This window comes from Henckelia pumila, chromosome 4 (assembly GCF_033568475.1).
Source record: "Henckelia pumila isolate YLH828 chromosome 4, ASM3356847v2, whole genome shotgun sequence".
NCBI lineage: Eukaryota > Viridiplantae > Streptophyta > Magnoliopsida > Lamiales > Gesneriaceae > Henckelia > Henckelia pumila.
In genome coordinates this window covers 74,215,255-74,229,811 of record NC_133123.1, presented here as the reverse complement: position 1 = coordinate 74,229,811, position 14,557 = coordinate 74,215,255, and the positions used below count along the sequence as shown (strand labels likewise).

Genomic DNA, 14,557 nt, shown 5'->3' with positions numbered 1-14,557 from the left:
CTTGGGTTAGAATATTCAACTTTCGCATAATATATATACAATATTACATCTTTGGGTCATGTAATTTGCACATGCATGTTGTGCTTTAATTTGGGTGTTAATAATGAATTTGTATTTTTATTCCAATAACTTGACTTTTTTTGTTATTATGGTCCTTTCCTGATCCCAGTCCCACCTATCGGCCTGAAATTGCTTATGCGGTGGCCATGAATATTGACATGGATTTTGGAAAGTTAAATAATATTCTAAAAAAATTATGACATATATACAAGTTTTTTTCCAAAAATCAATGTCGACATCTATATATGTTCGCGACATAAGAAATTTCCGACAGACACGATGAACTCTACTCTGATAATAAAAAAGAAAAAAAGACAAAAATCATGCAAGTTATAAGATTAGAATTAGTTTTTCAACGAAACAACACAAATTCACTGTTAACAAGTCTAAAAATAGGAAAAATAAATAAATTATAGGACCAAAAATTTATATTCCTTAGTTATATATATAAAACCAAAATTGCAAACTATATCAAATTCGGGGACGAGAATTGTAATTTTTCCAATTATATATCAGCATTTTCAAAGAAAATTTTCAAAATGGGTATCTCATAAGTCATAAATGTTGTTTCCTGCAGGCTGCAGGGCCAAAATTGCCAAATTCAAAATTAATGGGACTACAATTAATTAGGCCTCGAGGTGGGTAGGCCTAATAATTTGTTCCAATTCATTAATGTTACAGACATAATCACGATTTTATGGCTATAAAATTAGATTCTCGACGTTACTCTCAACAAATTCGTCTTACTCTTCTTTCACGGCTTTATATCAGTTAGGACAAAATTGAAAACATGGCAACTTTATATATATATAAAACCCTTAAAACATGGCAAGTTATGTGACATAGATTAATAAATTCTGTATTTTGTATCAAGAAATGATGGGTAGAAGTTGGTTCTAGAGTACATTAAATTTTTTACAAGAAAATACATGACATCCATATATATAATATTGTGTTTGATAACTCATAAAAAGATACAAAAATTCAAATTCGTACAATATAATTATTCAACATAAAAAACTTTTATGAGATTGTATCACAAATTAATTTTAGAAGATGGATCTAAGACTCGATTTAAATCACAAAAAAATTAATTTTTATATAAAAAGTATTGATAGGGATCAAGTCGACTAGTCTCCTAGATAGAGATCGTGAAATGATCTCACAAGAGATATACTGTATTGAACCGACCCGAATCACCTGCTAACCAGGAACTTATAACTTAAGCATGCAATTAACTAAAAATAAAGCTTAATCAGAGAAATAAAATTCAAAAACGATAAAAAACCAAAAGGTAAATCTAATAAACCCTCCGACATAATACAACCGAAAAACAAAATGAAAATAATTGTCAACAATATAGAAATGTTCAATATCTAAAACCCAACAGAAACAGAAGGAAGAACTTTCTCCCAACGATCACTAGGCACCTTCCCTATCCCTGTCTTGAGCCTCCTTTCTCCTCCAACCCGATATTTGTCTTATCAAATGGGATGTCCAAGATAACAACAAGGACGTGAGCGACTAACAACCAATACGTAAATGTGAGTATGCAAACCGACGTTCACATGCAAATGATATGAATAGAAAAACTGGAATCAACTAGATCAATCCTGCTCAGATTAGGTTGAGTGAGTAGTACATACACTGGATAGCTCACACACTCGAGTAGATAACCATATAGTCTTGGTCTCCATCATCATGATATATAGCTCCTAATGTCAAATCATATAACAAGAGAATAGGGCTGAGCGACCCTATATTAGAACAACTATCTTGAAGGAGATACATGCATTGCTCGATATGATAAATCGATGCACATCCAACATATGATAAAGTAGTAAAATATGTATCATGAGTTATGACACATAAAATGCACCATATAAACATGCACCCCCCCCCCCTCCCCTCCCCTCCCCTCCCCTATTTTTTTTAATTATTATTAGTATATATTGGTTATTTGGTTTTGTTAATTGGAAATTATTAATTGGGCCGTCCCCCCCCCCCTCTCCCAATTGTATAAATATTTTTTTAGTATAAAATACATTTTTTTAGTTTGTTCCCCAAATAAAGTAAGACTATTTTTAGTTGACATCGGCTTTGTCTCTTACTATCTTTTTGTGTTCTTGATTCATTTTTTTTCTCTTTGAATTCTCTGGCTCTTCTAACCGAGTGATCGACCAACACATAACACTCAATTAAGGTAATTTCGAAAATGCTTTCAGCTTTTCTTGTATTTTTTCTTCATATTGTGTATTTTTAGTTTTTTTTCCCAAAAAATTAGGTTTTGGTTTCTTGAGAGCATATATTTCTAATTTGTGGATAACAATGTATTTATTGGATTTTGTTTAATTCATTTGTAAATTAAAATATATGATGAGATTATACAATGTTAATTGTTAGGTACTAAACTGAACAATCTGAACTTGATAGGAATGGGAAAATTTTGTTGTTTAGACTAGGCATTCTTAACGGGCCGGTTCGGCCCGGAACCGAACCGGACCCGACCCAATAAACCTGGAACTGGACCCGGTACGGAAGAACCGGGCCCGGAACCGAGCCCAATCCATTTACTAATAGATTGAACCGGTTCAGGGTTTTCAGAACCGATTCATCCGGTTTCGGTTCCTGAACCGAATCCGGATAAATCCGGATCCGGAACCGGTAATAAAAAAATAAAAAAAAAAGAAAATTTGCCAACGGATACAATGTATCCGTTGGCAATTGTGTACCATGCAGTAGCCGTTCAACGGCTACTGCATGGTTTAATTGCAAATTGGCCCCCAAATTAGGGGGCCAATTTTTAAAAAATAAATTATAATTTATACCCAAAAAATTTCTATAAATACTAGATAGTTTTCATTATTTTGACACAACAATTTTCTCACAATTATCTACTTTACTTTCTCTATAATTATATCTCAAATATATATTTATTTAAATTCTACTTTCTCTACATTCAATGGCATCATCTTCAAACCGTGGTGATGGTCGTGGTGGTGAACGTGTCTTCGATCTTGCTCAAGATTTTTCCTATATACCCGACTTTGATGAAGTCGAACTTGGGAACGAGGAGGAAGAAGCAATGCAAATCCCCAATTTAGATGTCGGGACACCATCTTCCGCTCGGGAAAGCAACACGATTTCAACGAATACAACGACAAGCCGAGCAAAGCGAAGTAAAGTTTGGGATCACTTTGATATCGAACAACAAGGTACGAACAACTCTTTTGCCGTATGTAAAATTTGTAAAACCAAATATTCTTACAAAACTGGTGGTGGTTCCGGTGGTACTGGTACTTTGAAAAAATATTTAGTCAAGGTACATAAACTTGACCCGAATACTTTACAACCATTCGGTAGAGAACCAACTCAATAACAAATTAATCCTTCAAGTGGTAGAGCTTTTACGATTACTAAAGATATTTTTCGAAAAGTCATTGTTAAATTTATTACGAAATGTTGTCAACCTTTCCTACTAGCCGAACAAGAAGGTTTTGTTGAATTTACTAGTACTATTCAACCGGGTTTTCATAATATTTCTAGGCATACACTTAAAAAATATTGTTTCGATATGTATAAGGAATATAAGAAAATACTAAAATCGCATCTTTCAAATATTTCGTGTAGAGTTAGTTTGACGACTGATATTTGGACTAATATTAAATTTGAATCTTGTCTTGTTGTTACATGTCATTGGATTGATGAAACTTGGTGTATGCAAAAAAGAATTTTATCACTCGATTATTTAGAATCGTCACACAATGCATACACTATAGCTAGATATGTTTGTAATGTTGCTAAGACTTATGGAATACAAAATAAAATAATGTGTATTACATTAGATAATGCGAGTGTCAATACTTTTGCAATTAGATACATAAAGGATTCATTAAAACCGAGTTTAGATGGAAAGTTGTTTCATGTTAGATGTGCTTGTCATGTTATCAACTTATGTGTTAAATGTGCATTGGATGATCGTTTGTGTACTGTAATAGAAAAATTCAAAACATGTGGAAAATTATTACGTGAAAGAAGATATGGACGTGATTGGAAAAAAACTAGTAGAATCAAATGAGATTAGATTTAAAAAATTTCCTGCACCAATTGACACTCGATGGAATTCTTTATATCATTTGCTTCAAACATTATTACGTTTTAAAGATTTAGTTACTCCATACTATAATAATATTGCCGCAAATGCTTTAGTCTTGACTGACGATGATTGGAATATTTTGAGTCATGTTGTTTTCTTTGTTAGAAATTTTTAAAGAAGCTACCGAAAAATTTTCTGCCATTCACTACCCCACTTTTCCCATGTTTTTTGCCTTTGATTTTCAATATGATATTTAAATTTATGGAATATCGTGGTGATTCATTTATGCATGATTTTATTTCTAACATAGAAGATAAATTTTTGAAATATTGGGAGAATATCCCAATTTCGCATGGTTTAGCAACACTACTTGATCCTAGTCAAAGCCAAGGTGGGTTAGACATATTTTTTTAATATTACGCTAAATTTCTTGGGAAGAATGTTGACGATCAAAATAAATCAATAACACATTCTCTCCAAGAATTGTTTGATTTGTATGCAAGAGAACAGGGTGAACCGAGTGCACAGTCGGATGAGAGACCGATGGAGATAGGAACAACTGGAGCAATCAACTTCTTTCAAAGTTTGAAAAGACAAAAGTTGAAGGAAAAAGCTACAACAACTAATTACAATGAGATCCAAATTTATCTGAGCCAATATATTGAGACTACTGAGAGTTTTGATGTTCTAAATTGGTGGAAAGTAAATTCTCAGCTTTATCCAGTGCTAGCGGCAATTGCACGAGATGTCCTAGCCATTCAAAGTTCTAGTGTTGCTTCCGAATCGGCATTTTCAATATGTGGAAGAATAATTGGTGATCAAATAACTAATTTAAAGCCAGAAACACTTAGTATGTTGACATGCCTCCAAGACTGGTTTGCAGCCGAAAAAAAGAATAAGACCGCTGGAGCATTCGACGAATTTCAAAGTTCAAGCTCCGACGAAGAACCGGAGTATTCGAAGTATATTTTAGTTAATCGTGATGAATTTTAGATTTCAATTGTAAAATTAAACGTTTCAAATTATGTAAGGACCTCGGTTAACACAAGTGAATACAATCTTTTTTGTGCACGATGCTTCCAATATTTGGCTTCAGTTATAAAATTCAAATTTAAATAGAAATGATAACTATAGTTTTGGGAGAAAAAAGAAAATAATCTTAACTGCAGGATTTCACGCGTAAAACGGGCCAGCTAATTAAATACATTTGTGGAAGATATTTGCCTCATTCTTCACAGTTTAAAAATAAAAAACTTTAATCCATTAAAATTTATTCAAAAAAAGAAAACTTTAATCATTAATATATATATATAATATTAATTAGTTGATTGAAAATTTCTTTATCGTTTGAACTTTGAAGATCGATTTGTCAGGGCTAAAAAAAAACAACTTTACAATCTTATTTCCAGTATAATTGTGTTGATATTCTAATCAAATATAATATAAAAAATTTCGTCACAAGTCAAACAAAGTCCTTCCATACTGTTTTTGAGGATACAAGTGTTTTCCTCTTTAAAAAAAAGAAAAAAAAAGAACGATAACACTGTAATTCTTAATTTAAACCAGAAATTTCTAATTTCACGTACGTGATGTCACCAGATATCAATATATCATATATGGTATATTGGAAATAATTTTTCGGGAAAAAAGTGTCCCTTTTTCAAGAAATATGTAAAAGATGCATGAAATAAAACATGAAAAAACCATTTATTTTATACAAATTTTTTGAGATATCATCTTGTGAATTAATTTTATGAGAAAGATTTGTAATTAAGACATAATGGATGGTAAATGTCCATGCGCCTCTGGTAGATTAGTATTGGTTAATGAGATCCTACACTAAGGTTAATATCCAAATCATGCATCCAATGATTCATATCTCTGCACATGAGCGTAATTAATGATATATTGTTGTCGTGACAAATTATGAGATATTAATCTAGATTAATTAGGGTAATACTCATAAATTATGTTGAACTTTGTCGTATTAAACGATCCACGTACGCTGGTAAAAGTGTAAGACCATACCCAGTCAAGTCTTCAATTACCTGCAAGAATCAAATAATTACCAAATACCATAAATTTTTATTTTGAATCTAGCACAGAAAAAGTTTCAAAGAAATATAAAATAAACAAGAAAAAAAATAGAGATGTAAGCAAAAAAAAAACCACTTAACTGCTGTCCAGACGACCACTTAAATGTTGGGCGACGAGTAAACGCTCGCTTACTATCTAGAGTAAGAGGGTGTTAAACAGCTTATAAGCTGTTTCAGAGCTCATAAGCTCTTTAAATTTATTTGACAAATTTTTTTGTCAAACAACTTATAAGCTGTCAAAATAAAAGGTTTGATAGCTCAAAAGTTTTTTTTTTAAAAAAAAAACAGAAACACCCTTATTTTTTTAGAAAAGATCTTATTTTAATATATTACTTATCAATATTATCTTCATAATTTTTTTAAATATCCACTATGCCCTCAACCCATTTTTTACATAATATAAATTAAAATACAAAATAGTTTATTTTTTAATATGTTTAACATTTATAATAAAATCTAAAAAGTATTTTTGTTGTGTGTGTATATATATAATTATTTACATTACTTTCATGGTATTATACATTTTTTGATAATTTTGAAAATAAAAAGATTTTATAATTAATATCAAACACATCAACATCTTTAAGTTGTTTAAAATAAATTCATCCAAACATTTTAACAATTTATTTTTAAAATAAGATCCGATAGTTTATAAGCACCTAAAACAGCTTAATAAGTTTAGTCAAACACCCTCCAAGTCTCTTGTGAGACGGTCTCACGAATCTTTATCCGTGAGACAACTAAACCCGACCCGTTGCCTCTTGATCGGCTAGAAAATCATATCAAGGGGCTAGGCACATGAAGAAACTACTCTTCCAGCTTTTCTCTCTTAGAGCTTACCTGTTTTTATAGGACTAGCCAGCAAGAACAGAATATCTATCTCACAAAAATGACTCGTGAGTTCATCGTGCATGAGTTTTTGTTTACCATCTAGACGCTAGTGCTTTTTAGAACACTACTGGTACTAAGTACCGATAACAAATACAACTTTTAAAAAAATAAAAAATAAAAAAATAACAAATACAACTTTATGGTGTCAAATGAAAAAACTTCATCATTTTAATAAATAAATAAAAAAAACAAATGAAAAATAACAATTTCAACATGGTTTACATTAGACAAATAAATAAACATAACTTGTAGTATAATTTAATTTTTTTCCAACCAAAATACATAACTAGCAATTTTTGATCATTCTTTCCTTTGGAAAAGCTTCAGCTCCAGACTCTTGTGGGTGCTAGTGTCTCTTCTCTTAACCTATGTTGGAGTCTGAATGTAAAATAACGTTAGGCTCTGTTTTATCGGCAGGAAACAGCGGCCAAAGCTGGCCCTCACCTTCTGCTGAATTATATTCGCCTTTGGATTTCGGATTTTTAGCCATTTGGTTCAACAAGATAGATGCCAGAACAAACCCGATCGAAATCGAGCATCCAGTTCAAGTAGGTGCACAAGTCCGGCCGGCATTCCAATGAAGGGCACCTAGTTCTGCTGCTTGTTAATTATATCAGTTGTCGTCTACTTATCATACCACAAGAAGCTAGCTGCTAAATTTTCATTTGGAATAAAAAAAAGTTCACTTACAAAGAACTTGAGGGATCATTCAAGCTGCAACGTCGTAATAACTAGGCACAGGCTCAACTCATCATGATTCAGATAGACATATAAGATCTTATCATGATAACCGAAATTTAATTTGAAAGGATGGCCTAGCTAGCTAGTAGAAATCATATCAACTTTGGAGAGGAATCTATATATGTTACGTTTGATTCTTTTGAGTTTTGACTCATGTCGCCTTGTTTTTAATAATAATTGTGTTGTCTCATACCAAAAATAAAATAAAATTCAACACACTCGATTGTGGAGCCTTTGTCATAATCTCGACATGTTTGGTAGGGAATATTATATTCTAACGTGCCACATGACACAATAATTAACACATGAGTAAATTTTAATCGGTATTGCTTTGCTATATATATTTATGAATCATACAAGGGCCGTTTGAAGTTACGGATTATTAATCTTATTTAGTCTCACATTTTTTTTGTTATATTATTTATATATCTTTCAATTATTTATATCACATCAATTAATCATTAATTATTTATACTACATCAATCAAATCATTAAATTTAAATTACTATATTACTCTTTATAAATAATATTATTTATATTTTATTAATTATTAAAAGGATAAAATGGTAATTTATTATTTTTATATACAATACAACCAATCAAATCAAACAAACCATAATCTATCAATCAAATCTTATATTAACTATCTTTTTAATTTATTTTTTATTACAATATATTACGTATCTCTATATTATTTATCTTATCTATCACTCCAAACGGACCCTAAATATATATTTTTAATTAAAACTATTCTATTTTAGTACGGAGTAGTTCTTCAAAACAAATTTATATACAAAATAGTTAAAATAATTATTTTAAAGGGGATATTTCAGCTTTATATATATATATATGGAAACTCGCTATCGCTATCGTTACACACTGAGTTAAGGTGTTGGTCGAACTCCCAACCATTGAAAAATAATTTACTTACGATCCACCAACTCGAATATCCTCTTATAAAAATGTTTGATTGTTAATTTTATGTCATACGATAGGGGTGTTTCAACCGCAAGCATAAAGTAATTCCCCGATCGATCACTTGTATGGATATAGACAGGCATATTATAAGGCCTCCATTTTATCATTTGCAACTTGCAAAGCAATCAAAACCAAAAAAAAAAAAAAAATTGAAGCTAAGCTTAATTACACACACTAGAAGGTGATAATGGCTAAGAAGAAATCCCATGCAGTGTTCCTTCCATTTCCAGCACAAGGCCACATAAACCCAATGTTCAAACTCGCCGCAGTCCTCCACCACAAAGGCTTCCACATAACATTCGTCAACACCGAGTACAACCATCGCCGCCTCCTCCGAGCCGGCGGCGACGGCGCCCTCAACGGCCTTCCGACGGATTTCCAATTCGAAACGATCCCGGACGGGCTCCCACCCGCCTCCTATGATGACAGGACGCAGGATGTTCCTTCCCTGTCCATTTCGACGAAACATAACTGCTTAGCCCCGTTCAGGAATCTTCTTGCGAAGCTGAAATACTCGAAATCTCCGCCGGTGAGTTGCGTGATTTCCGACGCGATAATGACGTTTTCTGTGGCGGCTGGTAGAGAAATAGGCGTGCCGGTGGTGTGTTTTCGGACGACGAATGCTCGGAGTTACCTGTGTAACAAGCATGTTCCGGTTCTTATTCAACGAGGCCTTCTACCACTTAAAGGTAATTACTTCAACGAGGATTTAATGTGGGACTCGTAAAGATATATCATCTTGTATTTTTGTTTTTGCCTTTGGATCAACGAATCTGCCCACCCGGACATCTGTTTAGATGTTTAATTAAGAGAGAGTTTAAAAAATGACCTTTGTAAACGAAATTTTTTGATTTATCACTTTTCTTCAAAAACAAATTTGCAAAATGACCTTCAAATACAAAGGAAATACAAAAACAAAACAAAGGAAAAAATTGAGAAGGTTATATTTTTAAATCATGATCAAACAAGAGTTATTTAGTTAAATAAATCTGTCTGGTCTGTCTAATTAATGACTAGATGTATTTTATATTCATAGTTTAGCTTAATAATATAGTCTTATGTTATTGTTATTATATTCATATTTGAGATAACACAATGCACTGTGTGCAAAACTGATTAATGATTAATAATTCTAGCAAAAGAGAAACTGATCATATATACATTTTTTTGGATTGTCTAGCTAGTGCCACTACTATACTGAATTTGCTTCCGAATTTATTACAGATGCAACATGTTTAACAAACGGGTATTTGGACACGGCTGTGGACTTCATTCCAAGTCTCAAGAACACGAGGCTTCGCGACTTTCCGTCGTTTGTTCGGACGACGGATATAAACGATCCGATGCTAAACTTCGTTCTTGGAGAAACAGAGGGATCCTCAAAAGCATCAGCCATCATTTTCAATACTTTCGAGGCTTTGGAATCTGATGCATTGGCGGCCTTGACGCCTCTGTGCCCCCCGATTTACGCCCTCGGCCCGGTGCATTCGTTGGCGAACCGTTTCACAGATGACAAGCTGAAGTCCATAGGAGTTAGCCTATGGAAAGAAGAAAAATCTGGATGCATCCATTGGCTGGACTCTAAGCAACCTAATTCGGTAAATATATATTAACAAGTTCCATGACTCAGACGCAACTTGTAGTATTCATACACATGGGACAAACAAACGTCTACTTAGGTACTGTTTGCAGATGCTTAAAAAAAAGGCGATTATACATTTGTATAATCGCGTTTTTTTAAGCCTTCGCAGACACTCCCATAGAAAATTGTTAAAGAAACCTGGTAATCATGATCATATATTGTTGAAATATTGTCCCTGCCTGTCGGTAGGATAGAGTTCTTTGGAGCCCTTAATATAGATAAGAGGTCCAAGTCATTTTTCTTAACATATATATATATTTTCAATAGGTGTTGTATGTGAACTTCGGCAGCATCACGGTCCTAACCCGCCAGCAGATGCTCGAGTTCGCGTGGGGGCTAGCGAACAGCGGGACCAGCTTTCTTTGGACCATAAGATCCGACGCCGTGGTAGGCGACGCCACAGCAACATCAGCATTGCCTTCCGAATTCATCTCCGAGACCAAAGACAGAGCCCTGATAACAGGGTGGTGCCCGCAAGAACAAGTCCTCAGCCACCCTTCCATCGCGGGATTCTTGACGCACAGTGGATGGAACTCGATGGTTGAGAGCATGTCGCGTGGCGTGCCGATGATATGCTGGCCGTTTTTCGCAGAGCAGCAGCTAAACTGCGGTTCTGCGTGCTTGGAATGGGGTGTAGGGGTAGAGATCAGCAAGGATGTGAAGAGGGGAGAAGTGGAGAAGATTGTGAGGGGATTGATCGAGGGAGAAGAGGGTCGGAAGATGAAGAAGAACGCGGCCGAGTGGAAGGCGAAGGTGGAAGAAGCAGTGGGGATTAATGGTTCGAGTTGGTTGGATTTGGATAGATTGATCAAGGATGTGTTGTTGTCCAAGTTTGATTAGATGTGTTTATACGATTACGTTGATGATAGCTAGCATACGGATCGTCTCCAACATCTCAATTGCAAAAAAAAAAAAAAAAAAAAAAAAAAAAAAAAAAAAAAAAAAAAAAGTCGTTGATGCTAGCATATGAGCATGATATCATCATTGTTTCCCTAATTCACATGAGATTTCTGCTGGTATTTTGTATGTGTGATAACTTTGGCTACGGGTGCATAAATTGCAGTTCTTGGACCCAAATTATGAAACCGATATAATATACCAGTATTCATAAAAGAATTGGGTTGGTATAAGCTAAATTGGCTTGAACCTGAAGCGAGAACAATACTATTGATTCTTGGTACTAATGGGTCGAGCCTCTCAATTAAGTATTTTTATTATGAGTAGGTCTCTTTTTGGACGTCCATGACAAGAATCGATCCAATCCGTAATGGTGATGAAAAATAATATTTTTAATATAAAATAATAATTTTTCATCTGATGGTTCATCTCACAAAATTAATATATGAAACGATTTTATGAAAATTCTTGCGGTTTGTTTTTAATCGCAAAGTGCTCAAGTGCTGGATCATATTTTAACTCGAAATATACAATACAATTTCAAATAATTTTGTCTGTTTGTCCTGACATTATTTGGTTCGCGTTAATAATTCTGTTTTTTTTTAAATAAAAAAACATTTTTTTTTCAAAATTTTTAACCAAATATATTAAGAACTCTCAAAATAAAACCAAACAAATAACCCTTAATTTCTATTAAATTTTATTTATTTACTTATCTTGTTCACTCACTGCATTTTTATAAAACAACATTCCTGTTTATCATAATGAGATTGTGTTATTTACAAATAAAAAAGGAAAATAAAAGAAAAGAAATAAAGAATCCAAAAGTCTTGCAACAGACAAATACTTTCTTATTTAAAATTTCAAATTCAAAACTCAATTGCTAAAAAATCAGAAATTTATTTTCTTACTCTTTCACGAAATATATAATTTTTATTATTATTTTCGAACTATTTTAAGATTATATATGTACTTAAACCTAATTCACTCAAGAGCTAATTCAAGAGGAGATGATTGTCCAAATTCATAAAGGATTCAAGTTCATACAAAAACTTAATCCGGAAACGTTGGGCATATAACAAACTATTTTAACGTTTATACAAAATTTAATCTCATCAAATTATTACAAAATGAAATTACTTGTTAAAAAAGTATATTCTCAATTTTTACAAAAATTATTGTAAGGGATATCATGGTTAATAAAAATTATCAGAATCAGATGTTATCACTAAATGTTGACAACATCCTACACAACATGCAACGAAAATATTAAAACGTGAATAGTAACAGCAAACCAACAGTAAAAATACTCAAGAGTAAATATGCACAAGTACTAAAGTAATAAAAGGTTGCACATAAAACAGATTCAGGTGTTGTCACAAGGTGTTGACAACACCTTCAATAACACCTTGAGTAACATGCATCAGAATTTATGAAAATATGAATAAAATAAATAAGCAACCAAATAAATCAGTTGCAGCACCTCAGGGCAAAATTTTCACTAGAAAATAAATCAAAGAGTTTTACAAAACCCTCAAACTAGTGAACATGTTAAAAAATCAATTTTCTCAAAAACAAGTGAGAAAATAAAAACAAATAAAACAACTCCGTAAAAATCAACTCAAGGCAGAATAATAAAATCAAAGGGAGTCGATCCTGATTGCCGAAATCTGAGAACAACAAAACATCTTTCGACCAACACTCTTGCAAGTGTAAACTTCAAGTGTTCTCGAAAAGCTTAACGGCAATACAGAAAAGCAGCAACCACGATTGTGCAATCTTCAATCTTCTTTAATTCAGAGCTTTTGATTTCTCATGAATGCGTCTTTGAATTTTCTACATAAAAGCTTAATTATCTCGTGTGCACTCTATTCTCTCGCTTTCACGTTCTCTCTGCACAATATGTTCTGCACTTCACCTTTCTCAATCTGCTCTCCTATTTATTCAACGTGAAGACCACCCAAAACAGATCTCTTCCATCTTTGTTTTAAGCGTGAACAATCGTATCTCCAAAAGATCTTCTTTCCTTTCAAACTCGAACCAATCTACAAAGATAAGAAAATAATATTTAAGTTAGAAGATAAAGATATATTATGATAAGTGCATAATATCTCCTACAAAATAATCAAGTAAATATAGAAATATTTAAAACTCTTTCAGATATAGGAAATATCATTCTCTAATTCAATCAACCATATTTTAAATCTAAGAATATTATATTATCTTAATTCAAATCAAAGTAATTCCTAGTTTAAAAGATATCAAACATATAGATAGAAAACACAATATTAACTATCAATCCTAAAAAGGCAAACACATTATTATTATCTTTCAAAACATGGAAAGATATCAAAGAATAATTATCCTTTCAATTATATCGATAAAACCTACCACATACAACATTGAAATATATATGTGATTTTGTTACAGATGTTCAAGTAAACATCTGGAAAAAAAAATAAGTTGAGCGTCAGCTCAGTTGGAGCCTAACTTATAGTTTTTTATTATTATTTTAAAAAAAATCGGATATTCATCTTAACATCTACAAAAAAACACTGTTTTTATAATTAAAAAAAAAAACATATCATGCATGATTTTGTTTTGAATAATAATAAATAAATTAGACTTGCTGACAATATTTAATTACAAAAATGAAGGAGAAAAAAATAATTTGGAAAGTTGCTGCCTGCTGGCTGACATTAATGCCATGCATGCACATTTCCTACATTTTGCATGGAAATAATTAAATAAAAGTCAATTTAGAGCTAATTTTTTATAAATAAATTGATTGACTGTTTTTTTTTTTTTTTTTTTGACTCGAAATTGATTGACTGTTACAGACTGACGTCGCTCATATATATACAATTTACAACATTTGATAATAAATTTAAAAGATTATACAGGCTGGATTTGATTTATTAATTCAAGCTATTAATGGTGTTTTCTATTTTTTTTTTTTTTTTATTTGGACAGGAAACTATATATCTTCAAGTTCGGCTTAACGTGGTGGTTTGTAATTATATCATTCAGGAAAATCGTATCAGGTAATTAGTTATGTGAATAATGTAATGACTCAATCCGGATTACCTACTAGATAGAGAATTAAGCTTGTAATTGACTTAAATTGGTAAACAACAACAAGGATAACTTCGAAAA

At 32.3% G+C, this 14,557-nt stretch overlaps 1 protein-coding gene across 1 annotated transcript; it reads left to right on the top strand.

The window, feature by feature from the left end:
• The first annotated feature begins 9,043 nt into the window (after positions 1-9,043).
• LOC140866884 (7-deoxyloganetin glucosyltransferase-like) lies at positions 9,044-11,507 on the top strand. The gene is made up of 3 exons (XM_073271947.1): positions 9,044-9,551; positions 10,087-10,460; positions 10,772-11,507. The coding sequence occupies exons 1-3, from the start codon at positions 9,050-9,052 to the stop codon at positions 11,342-11,344; spliced, it is 1,449 nt and encodes a 482-aa protein (XP_073128048.1). The 5' UTR covers positions 9,044-9,049; the 3' UTR covers positions 11,345-11,507.
• The last annotated feature ends 3,050 nt before the right edge of the window (positions 11,508-14,557 follow it).